Source organism: Danio rerio, chromosome 7 (assembly GCF_052040795.2).
Source record: "Danio rerio strain M-AB ecotype USA chromosome 7, GRCz13ab, whole genome shotgun sequence".
In the NCBI taxonomy this organism is placed as follows: domain Eukaryota; kingdom Metazoa; phylum Chordata; class Actinopteri; order Cypriniformes; family Danionidae; genus Danio; species Danio rerio.
The window spans coordinates 5,538,443-5,550,204 of record NC_141027.1 but is presented as its reverse complement, the minus strand read 5'-3'; the positions used below and the strand labels follow the sequence as shown (position 1 = coordinate 5,550,204).

At 36.9% G+C, this 11,762-nt stretch overlaps 1 protein-coding gene across 10 annotated transcripts; it reads right to left on the bottom strand.

Moving 5' to 3' along the window:
- Nucleotides 1–1,491: 1,491 nt before the first annotated feature.
- LOC100535728 (ubiquitin carboxyl-terminal hydrolase 46) lies at nucleotides 1,492–9,022 on the bottom strand. Of its 10 annotated transcripts, none has more exons than XM_087260290.1 (16): nucleotides 8,160–8,368; nucleotides 6,995–7,367; nucleotides 6,764–6,862; nucleotides 6,300–6,452; nucleotides 5,993–6,047; nucleotides 5,646–5,747; nucleotides 4,994–5,119; nucleotides 4,404–4,530; nucleotides 4,162–4,298; nucleotides 3,967–4,066; nucleotides 3,809–3,888; nucleotides 3,618–3,718; nucleotides 3,053–3,168; nucleotides 2,316–2,394; nucleotides 2,075–2,213; nucleotides 1,492–1,839 (listed from the first exon to the last, which is right to left on the bottom strand). In XM_087260290.1, exons 2-16 carry the CDS (start codon nucleotides 7,362–7,364, stop codon nucleotides 1,836–1,838), a joined length of 1,788 nt encoding a protein of 595 aa, XP_087116416.1. In that variant the 5' UTR covers nucleotides 7,365–7,367; nucleotides 8,160–8,368; the 3' UTR covers nucleotides 1,492–1,835. The 10 variants fall into 10 exon arrangements, 7 of the variants coding, with proteins under 7 accessions (XP_087116416.1, XP_087116419.1, XP_087116420.1 ...); XM_087260293.1 differs by having other exon boundaries at nucleotides 6,764–6,844; nucleotides 8,160–8,266; XM_087260294.1 differs by having other exon boundaries at nucleotides 2,316–2,391; nucleotides 6,764–6,844; nucleotides 8,160–8,266.
- Nucleotides 9,023–11,762: the final 2,740 nt, after the last annotated feature.

Sequence of the window (11,762 nt, the reverse complement as noted above, 5' to 3'; positions counted from 1 at the left end):
GCGCTGACCCTTGACCCCAGCTTTTATATCCTCGGCCAGTCATTTCGCGGGCTTTTCAAGTAAGTAATATAGCTAGGTTTATATATTATTTTCTATTGTTCAAATATATTGCATACATTTAATACACCTTGTGGTTTTTAAACTTGGGGTTTAAATGTAAAATAATTAAATAATTACAACAATGAAGGGGCGTTGCTGTTTCAATAGAGTGACGTCACGCGTAATGCTGACTGTAAATGGCTTATTTCTCGCATTTGGCCGGCATAATCCATCTGTAAACCCTTTTATACGGTTAGTAATAGCGATATCTCTATTGTGGGTGACGTCTCAAATGTTTGCAAAATTTATAATCGTATAATATGTTGCAGGGTTTAATATTTAAAGTGTGTGCAACCTTGTAGTTTATTTTCAAACACACATATATATTCAGGGACATGTCATGTTTATAGTAATTCTTTGTAGAGTTTGTATTCCCCATTCCAACATGATAAATGCATCATTATAGGGACATGCAGCAAAATGCATGTTTAAAATTTTAGTCTAATTTAATATATTGCTGGCTATACCTACAAATATATAATTTTTATTTACTTATTTATTTATTATGGTCATCAGTTACACTGGATAGCCAAATGCATTTGTTTAAGTGTTTTAGCAGACTTGCTAATTCTCAGCACCTGTCAACAGGAGGCTTGACAAAATGAAAATATAATAAATACATATACTTGTACAAGAGAAACAAGTACAAGATAACGGTCCATTTTGGGTCGTAAAATGCTCACTGCTTGTTCACATCATGTACAAATCTGTCAAGTCAGTGTTATGCTAGTTTTCAGCTTTTAAAAATCACATCGCATACCTTGATTCTGCCATCGATAATCCACAATGAAATCCACAAACAGGCTTTCAAATCCAACCACTGATTCCAGACCAGCCATCAATGTGCTTTTCCTCCTGCAGATCAGTTCTCTTGTCTAACAGTCTCTAATATGATCCATTGATGCAGATTTCCTATTCAAAACCAGGCCCAATTGTAGGATTACAAGTCTAACTTTTGGACTTTAATTTGTAGGTGTGCATTGATGGTTCATACAAATAAAAAGCTGTTGGATAGTCCTTGACATGTATTCTCCATTTCTTTCAAACACACCTGAAGATAATCAGGTTTCTAGGTATATAAATATTTCCAGGTAGGTGTGTTGAAGGAAGTTGGAGCTAAACTATGCAGGACACTGGCCCTCCAGCACTGAGGTTTGTAATGCATGTCAAAAAGTAACTTCCTTCACAATGTTATTACTCTGAAAGCTTTTTTCCCACATTAACGCAAGTAACTGCAGTGATTCTGAAGTGGCCGAGTGTGTTCTGAAGATAAATGAAGGCCTCAGGGGTTTAGAAAGTGAGTAATTCCTAATTCCTAATACTTCAGACACACTCAAATATGCTGATGCACTGGAAGGAGAGCGTTCAGAGCTCTGTAAATAATTGACAGAGTTTGCGAGGATTGGAAAAATAATTTTTATTGATTGCAGTGCTCAAGTTACAGTTCACATCAAATCTGCCATCATTTACTTGCACTCATATAGTTCCAAACTGTTCAGCCTTTCATTCATCTGTCCCCTGACCCTCCATATACAGCAAGGGTGGAGAAACATGAATGTTTCCTTTATATGCGGGTCAGGAGCTCTCTGATTTAATCCAAAATATCTTCATGTGTGTTCTGAAGGTCTCAGGGGGGTTTTGGTGCAAGTATCTGGCAGAATCTTCTGACTCTTGATCTTCTGAAGCTCAGTCTGCTGTTCTCCACCTCTTCAGGACTGAGGACTAAAAACTGCTGCTCATCTACAGAAACAACAGAGGATTTCAGTGTTTTTATCCCACAGCAAGAGACGGAACCAAGTGAGAATGAAATGGGCTGTATGCACACAGACTTTTAATTTTCAGCCAGGCAGCGCCAAGGAAGATCTGATTTCTTTAAAAATCAGTGATCTTCACTGCCTGTTAGATATACAACATTAAAACTCTAGCTGTGCACAGAGCCCATTCTGAATGTTAAAAACACAGAGCGTTTAATCACCGCTTGATGTAGAACAGCATGTAGCAGTTCCTCTTTATTTCTTCGGACGCTTCTGTCCAGCTGGTTTTCCTGACGGAAAAGTCACTGCAACGCAGCCATCCATCGTCACTTGGATCCCGAATGTGACTTATGTAGTGTCCTGTAACACAGAAACTGGACTATAACTCTGTGGCCGGGTGGATCCTCAACTGCTCAATCACCGAACAAATGAGACAATTCAACATGTGTGGTCAATTCCTACCAGAAAACAGTTTGCTTCCTAAATGTGACACTGCTCCAGTGAGTTTATACTCCACCCTGGTGTCGGCCGGTTCTTCCTGCTGTTTAGGAAACATGTAGAAGATGGGGGAAACAAGTATAAGATAACCGTCAACAGTGTTACAGAAAAGTGCTATCTATCTATCTATCTATCTATCTATCTATCTATCTATCTATCTATCTATCTATCTATCTATCTATCTATCTATCTATCTATCTATCTATCTATCTATCTATCTATCTATCTATCTATGTCTATCTGTCTGTCTGTCTGTCTGTCTGTCTGTCTGTCTATCTATCTATCTATCTATCTATCTACCCATCCATCCATCCATCCTTCTCTCTATCTGTCTGTGTCTGTCTGTCTGTCTGCCTGTCCACCCATCCATCCATCCATCCATCCATCCATCCATCCATCCATCCATCCATCCATAGATCTATCTATCTATCTATCTATCTATCTATCTATCTATCTATCTATCTATCTATCTATCTATCTATCTATCTATCTATCTATCATTTATTCATGTCTTTATCTTTGTACTTTATCTTATCTACCCATCCATCCATCCATCCATCCTTCTCTCTGTCTGTCTGTCTGTCTGTCTATCCATCCACCCATCTATCCATCCATCCATCCATCAATCAATCAATCAATCAAATAAGTCAGTCAGTCAGTCAGTCAGTGAGTCAGTCAGTCATGATTTGCTTGCTCTCTGCCTTGTCGTTGGGTATCTGGGGTGCAACTTTGGTCTTTGTCTTCAGGATTCTCTTGAGAAATGACTGGCAGCTCGCTGGTCTCTTATTATCAGACATTGGCTGCTCTCTGATCTCTCCTGATGAACACAAGGCAAACACAAAAGGTACATTTTCTTCCTGAGATTGTCCTTCAGATTGGTCACAGAATTCCCAAATAATTCCCAAATTCGAAGACCACAACCACCAAGTATTGGAGTAATACTTGCAGCAGTTGGGGAAAACTTTTCTGTCTCCCTTTCCCAGGAAATCCTTTAATATAAGATCGTAATAGCAGCAAATACACTTGTAAATGATTAGCAAAATAGTCACAAACCTAAACTTAGAAGCTTCATTAAAATATGACATTAAATGAAAAGATATTGATATTAAATGCTAATAGAGTAACTGACAGAAAGCTGGAGCAGGTGTTTACATTAACATCACAATACAATACAACAGTGAGCAGTCAACTATAAACCGCTGAGCGCTTTCTGTCATCAAATAAACCATTGTGCCCATTCAAATGTTTAATAAACAGCAGGCGTACCTTTAACAGAGGACAGCGTCAACTCTTCTGTAATCTTCAGTCGATTCCTCAGCTTACAATCAGACAGCATATCAAAGCGCGACACCAGCAAAACCAGAACTCTGTAGAGGGATTCAGAAGATCAGAAATCAGAGAGCAGCTCGAGATTAGTTATTGAGTTAGATTAGTAGCTGATCAATAATGTGTCGTACCTTGGGAAACTGTAAAACCTCTGGGTCACAGAGGCCTTCGTGCCGTTACAGTTGCAGCACATGCAATCAACTGAAGACGCCTGAAGGAAAGAGAGAAACCCATCAGACATGACATGTTGTTGCTCATGCAGTATACTGAGATTAGCGCTGACGCTCACGCTCATGTACTGCTGCAGGCTGTCTGACACGCTTGCATTCTGGCCGAGGACCAGCGAGATGTAGTTTGCGTCCTCAGTAAATGTCTTCTGGAGACCACAACTGAAACCACATTGAAAAGAAGTTCATCACTGAAATGCTGAAGCATGTATAAAATGCTAAATCGGCATGCACAAGGGGAAGTGTGGTGTCATTACCTGACACAGGTGCGCTCCGTTTCAAGCTTGAACTCCATATTGGCTACGGGGCAAGTGTATGTGGGAGAAGACATCTTCAGCATCTGGCCTTCCTCTTTCAGGCAGGACAGGGACAGCATGAGGAACTCGTGAGCATCCTGAGGAGAAACACACACAGGTTTAGAGCTGGTCTAGCAAAAGCAGGTGTGTACCAGCATTAACATGACAGACTAGTTGAAGAGTCTGGTTTAAGGTGCGCTCACCTGCTGAAAGTCTCCCGTGAAGACTTTACTGGCATTTTCAATGTAGCATTTCACTTTCCTCAAGAGCCTTTTCTTCAGGTTGGTGCTGCTGTTGTCCAGCCGGCTTATGAACAGGTCTGAAAACACACTGGAGAGAAACAGATGACTGGGTTAGTCTGAGCTGCTCTACAATATAACAGGAATTACTGTGGGATGGACAAAGTCAAGAATGTATCAGGTAGTTTGGAGAACCTCAGAATGGAAGGGGCTTCCACCCCGGGTAGATTGGTTTAGGGCTAGAAGGGATGCAGCTCAGCTACTGAGCATGCTCACATACAAAGCGTCCATTTCTGTGAGCTGTACCATAGTTATTGTTTTTATAGTGTGGATTAGGTGTAGTTAATAAGTCAATACAAAATGTGGGATTGGAGATGTTAATAAAACACAACAGATCCGACTCTGTGGATGTACAAGACATTAAATGAATCAATCAAAAGCTCAGATTTGTACAGCGCATTAGGAGCTGGCGCCGAACACATGTTTGTTTGGTATTTTTGGTTTTGTTTTTCCACCAAACTCATTGAAACCAGAACATGTTTTATTCTCTGTACCTGAGCAGCATGTCTTCATCTCTCCACACCTCCTGGCTGAGAAGCACATCGTGCTGGAAGGGGGGAATACTCAGGAGGCACTGCAGGACTGAGTTCATGTAGCACGTGTTGCCTAAATTAGGAAGGCTGAGGAAAACAAATGAACAGTTTTGGTTAGATGACGAGTAAAAACAGTCTAAAGGCTTTAAACTAAAGCATCTGCTAAATCAGTGATCCTCAAGCACCAGGCCGCGGACCCGTATCAGTTCCAGTCTGTTCATCAATTGGTAATGGGCTGCACTAGAAATCATTAATTATTTCCATTTTATTTATTATTTGAGTCTGAAGGATCTTTTATTTTGAAAATGACCTTATTCTCTCGGTTATATCTCGGCCACTTGAGCACTTTAATTTACCCCACAAGCAGCTAAAGCAGTAAGAAACAGACGTCTTTAACAAGTTTCTTTGCAAAGAGGAAAAAGTCCAGTGAAGGACCCACAAACTGCCAAGAAACAGCTCTGCAACCCATTTATCAACAAATCAGCTGAATCCAGCATGGCTGTGCAAGAAGATCAACTGGAGCTCGCAAATGATGGAGGCCTTCTAGGGGCCGTTCGCATATCGTGTCTTTTCTAGAGTCTATCACTATAGAAGGAGTGAACAGTGTCTTTACCCCAGAGGAGAGTGTTCTTCAGGCTCATCAGCTTCAATCTTTAGTTCAGTCGTCAGGTCTGAAACCCAAAACTCTCTGAACATGGCCTCGACGTCTGGAAGCCTAAAGAAACATCATACAAACAAGTTAACTAATACACTATACTACATATATACTACACTATACTGTACTATACTATACTATACTATACTGTACTATACTATACTGTGCTATAGAACACTATATTATAATATACTCTAATCTACTATAATACAATACAACAAACAAAATATACTATAATATAATAAATTATAATATAATATAATACAACACAATATAACACAATACAGTATAATATAATACATTACCCAGGTTGTTGACAGGATGTTTGAGGTCGAAACAGATCATAAATGCATGAGATATCTGTAAAACAGAAAGATAAATGATGGAGTTTAGTCATTAAATCACACACAGTATCCTGCACTTCTTAAAGAACACCAGACGCTCTTATAAACACTGCTGCAGATCAGCTCAGTTGAAATGGTTCATGACACAGACTGAGATCCTTCAACAGATGTAATAATGAACCAGTGTGACAGATTTCTGTGGTTAGATTAGAGCGCACACACAGATATGTGGATCTTCACATCAGCTGTTCTTCATGTTTTGTCTTGCCTGTGTAAAGTTCAGTCGGCATCTCTTGTAACTCTGAACATTCGCTGATTTCAGGTAAAGAGAGGTCTTCAGGTGCTTTCCCCCCCTCAGGCTCTCGATCAGCGGTTTGGTGTTCAGATGCAGAAGGAGAGGGCTTCATCTCCACGGCTTCTTCTGGAAAGAAAATGAGCAGTACATAAAAATAGCTAATTCATGCTGGAGACATGTTAGCAATGCTAATTCATACTAGAATCATGCTAACAACATGCTGATTCATACTGGAATCATGCTAACAACATGCTAATTGATCTATCCATCTATCTACAATCTATCTATCTACAGGTATCTATCTATCTATCTATCTATCCATCTAGGAAATGTTCATGGGCCAATCACATCAGCACACTGAAGCGCTCTAAATCATGCATACTGTTGTGTTGTGATTGGCCTGAATTGGTCTGATTTGGTCTGTGATTTGTCTTTACCTGCATCAAGGTTAGTCGGCGTCTGTTGTAATTCTGAACATTCGTTGATGTCAGATATGGTGGGGGGGTCTTCAAGTACAGCTGTGGATAACGTTACAGCTGTGGATAACAGACAGAGTCATTTAGTTTCTATTAAGGACAAACATGTGTTGAACTTTTTAGACTTTAAAGACAGAAGCTGAGCTGAATAAGATGTTCCAGTAAAGCAGTGAATTATTAATATTCTCAAACCTTCAACTGCTTCTTTCTGCTGGCCTGCAGGCAGATCATTCTCTGGATGACCTTCGGATGATCTGTGGACTGCAGCTGAGAACGAAGCATCAGTTTTCCTGTCGCTGACGAAGGAGGAATCCTCCTCCTCAGACGACAAACACACACACGGCATCAAAATCGATAGGATTTTGCCAAAAACACGGCGCATAGATGGAAATCTGCGCTTTCGGGAGGACGGAGAGGGGAGTTCGCCATTTTCTCCAGGACCTGAAAAGGACGAATCCTCCAGATCTACCGAAGAAGACGGAAACATCACCCTCATCCTTTTCTTGATCTCCTCTTTGCTCTTCAAAGCCATTTTCTCTGCTTGCTGAATGTCACGATCCATTTACTAGAGAGAAAAACACAACTCACATTAGACTTTTGCATTCATAATTATGATTCAGTCATGGTTGAGTTTCAAATGTGTCTTCATTAGTAGTCATCTCGATAATAAGTGGGGATTGTTTGGCCGTAAATGAGTCATTATTTTCAAAGCAATTAAAATAATCTGAATGGGGTGAGCTAAATGATATTGTTTTTCTTTTGACAGATTATTTTGCGTAGCCACACTGGCAGATTATTTTGACTGCTTTATGTGAAAGCTCACTTAATTTTGGCATATTACTTCTTAAAACAAGAATATATTTTTTGATTGTCTAAAAAGGCTTCTTGAATTTAAACTTTAGATATTTGGACTAAAATATATATATATAAGTAAGAAAAACATTTTTACAGTACTTTTCAAATGTGATCTCAGTTCCACTCCTTAAGAAGCTTAAAATACATTTGTTTTCTTGGCATGTACAAATATTTCTCAATTTTATTACATATATCATGAAAAACGTATACAAATAAGGACACTTTAAGCAGTAGAATTATCAATAGTATTATCTACAACAGTCATATAATATTAATATACAACACAGTATTAAATATCGACATTTAAACTCGTGTTGTGTGATTTGATAGTATTTGAAAACAAGTATTTAGTGATTTTTCTCGAATGTAATTATTTATTCAGACGATAAAGGTGATTATTTAATCTAAACAGTGTGACCAATATCTTATTTTCTTCGGGGAAATCAAACATTTTATGTTTTTTGTTGTAAAACTTGACCAAGTCAGAGTGCATTCAGCTTACCGTAGCAGGCGATGAAGAGTTCTGAGGCGCTTCACCTGCAGCGCGCGTCTTTTGGAATTTTAGAACGCGTTCGAATCCAGAATGCGTGACGTCACTGCGGCTCGCCTTCTCGTTGACTATGAAATATGAACTTAAACACTGGAGCTACAAGAGCTACACTTTTGGCCACTGTTTTATAACTGGCAAAATTCCTATAGCTTTGGCCCATTGAAACAAACAAGCATGGCTTTTCTGGTCACTGTTGTACAAACACTGTGTTCCCAAGAAGCTCATGTACAAACAATAAAAACACTACAGTAATTTATAGTAAATCTAAAGTGTATCTGAAGCATACTATAGTAAAACATTTGAATTAATCTGTTGTGGTAATTCTACAGATGTAAATATAGTTTAGGCTAATGACACATCTAATAAATGACCCAATACTACAGTTTTATTAGCAAAAAAGGGTATATTATACACCATAGTTCACAATAACTAGTGTACAACAGTACACATTATCAGTTTGCTATAGTTAATAATCCAGTATGCGGTAGGATTCATTAAGAAAATGTTGTAAATATTACAATATATAAAATATATTACACTTTAGCATAGTGTGTTTGAAAAATACTATAGTATTTACAATAAGTTACTGTGGTATTATGTTGTGAGTGATTTAACTCATAATAGAAAGTCATTGTAGATGGAGAATTGGTCATTTTACATTTATCATACTTTTATTACAAAATAAAGAGATACTGTAAAATTTTTTTTAACAAATTAATCTATTTCCAGAGGCATACTTATTTTATTAATACAAATTCTCAGATGTAAACACCAATAATGCAACCCTCTATTCTATTATCTATTTTTATATTGTCAGTTTTTTTTTTTTAATTATTGAATTGATAATATGTATGAATGTGTGTGTGTTGTACAATGACCTTGGGTGCTTCAAATAAATTGTATTATTATTATTATTATTAACCCTACAAAATCCGCAGGTTTTTGTCAAGAATTTTTGATTTTAATAACAGTTTTAGATGTTACAATATACATTAAAATAAAATAACACATTTTATCCTGTATATGCTACTGTTAGCAGACAGATTCACAGTGTTTGTGATAAATAAAATAATTTGCTTGATTATTAAGATGTAATACTATAAAAACCAACCAGCAGAGGGCAGATGATGTCTGTCTTTTTATTTTACACAGTTTAAATAATTAATCTAGCACTGTAAACTTAAATAGCCAGAAGCTCAAATAAGTTATTGTGAGCACAGAAATTATATTTCCTTTGGTCTTGAGTGAGAACACACAGGTATTAGTGCCCTGATCCAGACCTCTAAATGTGAATAAATAACTTTATTATGCCTTTTAAATAACTCAGAGCTGCATCTGTCTCAGTATAAAATTAAAGATATGTTTGCACAACATTAATGTACAGAAATGAAGCAATCTTTTGCATTGTTGACATGTTGTGTGTGTATGGGGCAGCTGTATTGTCCAGGCCAGCAGATGGTGATGTTGCTCAGTATCTGAAACAGCACAAACACTGCAATTCACTTCACTTCATGTTTATTTATACAGCACTTTTCACAATGTAGATGATGTCAAAGCAGCTTAACATAGTTCTAGTAAAGTCCAGACCAATAAACACAGTCCTTCCATCAATGCTTTCACTAATTTAATATTGTGTATGTACCAAACATTAAACAATCAGAACCCAAAACAAAACTATTCCAGTTAGCACATCCACAGTATAACACAGAAACAGATTATGAACACTAATAATCAATAATAATAAATAACAATGAGGATATACATTAGTAACTACAATAGAAAGGAGTAGTTTACCTTTTTATTATTTCTAGCTGCTTTTTAAACTTGTAGATCCTTTAGTAACTTCACAATATACAATTAAATCAGCTTTGAAACAGGAGATACTGAGCATCCTTTCTGTCTAATTATATTTGCTTTATTTCTCTAATGTTTATAGAGTTTACATGATGCATTAATAAGCGGCCATATTGGAGGGAGAGAATGTAAACAATTCCATTAAACTGATCAATTATGGTGGTGTTTCGGGCTGCATTGATCAGTCGAACTTAAAAAAAAACACATATATTAGTGTATTAAGTTGTACATCAACCGTGAAATCCATGCTGTTGTTTACATCCGAGTATCTCCAGAAACTCAGCAAACAGGTCACTGAACAAACTGTGATGGAAGTAGAAACCCCTTATAGACTAAACACACATAACTCATCCACACGATGTCACCATTTTCACAGACTTGCATTTGTAATCAACACAGAGATTATAAATAGCAGAGTTTTCTAAAAGTTCACTCTGAATCTTGTATTCAAAAGTTTGTTTCAGGCCGTCATTTTAGTGTAAATTGTACTGGATATACAAAATGCATAAACGCTGGGAAAATATTTCTAATCACTATATTTCTAATATTTCTAAGACAGAATCTGCAGATATTTTTGCTAATTCTGCTGAGAATTTGTAAAAAAAAAAAAAAAAAATACTTATTTATGCAGAATTATTTTGGGAGGACCTATTTGTTAAACAAAGCAAGTCTCTCATATAATAGATCTACTAAAAGACAGAAAATATTACGTTAGAAACTTTATTATAAATCAAACGATCACTTTTTAAATTTGTAAATATTGCTGAATCGAATTAACATTTAATTAAATTAAACTGAACAAATATAATATACTTGTGTAAAGTAATTTACACACATTAACATGAGTAAATAAAGCCTCCATGATGGGCTAAAATCTGCTTGCGCAGATTCTGTATAGGGTGTGTTTTGAGCATAATGTGCATAAAACCAATCAGAGTCTCATCTCTCATTCCCTTTAAGAGTCAGTTGTGTCAGGCCGTGGCGCATTTGCTGTTTACATCAAGGATTTTGTAAGTGTAAAATGAACGCTTCACTAGCGAGAAAACAGTTAAACAAAGCATCTGCAGCGCGAGGATAAAGAACGAGCCTCCTCCATTCAGCCTCTTTACTTCACTCTTTACTCCTGGAGTAAGGAAACAGGGTTGTACGCACTTCACTGAAGATATCCATTAGCCTACATATTTAATTTCCTTTGTTAAGTGCAAAGATTTGTTTCAACACTATTTCTAAATTCAGTTCTAATTTCCAGCAAAGGAATAAATAAACAACAATAACGAAGCGTGGTCAAAAAGCACAATTTATATCCAAACACACGTCCTGTTCTTATCCACATATGGTGATGCAGACGTCTCCAAAACCCCACAGGTGGACAAATCTAAACTTGTTTTTTTTATACATATATATAAATATGCATATAATAAATAATACTAACAATAATAATAATAATAATAACATAATACAAATGCAGATAGTCATGAATAAACTGAAAAAGACCCCTAGATGAAGGTGGCACAGAGGCAGTGGTGTTTATATTTATGTAGAAAATAATACATTAGTTATATTATAATCCTTTAATTCTTTTTCATATGTAAAGATATTTGTGTGTTGCTGCACATCCTGTGTGTATTAAGCAATGTGTAAGCGTTTGGACCAGCATAGGCGCATAACTAACACACTCTGCTCCTCAAAATAGCAACGCAA

Excerpts from the sequence above, each read along its gene's own strand:
- LOC100535728 (XM_087260290.1), bottom strand. The coding sequence starts at position 7,364 with ATGGATCGTGACATTCAGCAAGCAGAGAAAATGGCTTTGAAGAGCAAA. Across the intron at positions 4,067-4,161 it reads ACGGAGCGCACCTGTGTCAG|TTGTGGTCTCCAGAAGACAT; the intron begins GTAATGACACCA and ends ATGTGGTTTCAG. Across the intron at positions 3,169-3,617 it reads GACGCTGTCCTCTGTTAAAG|GAGAGATCAGAGAGCAGCCA; the intron begins GTACGCCTGCTG and ends TGTGTTCATCAG.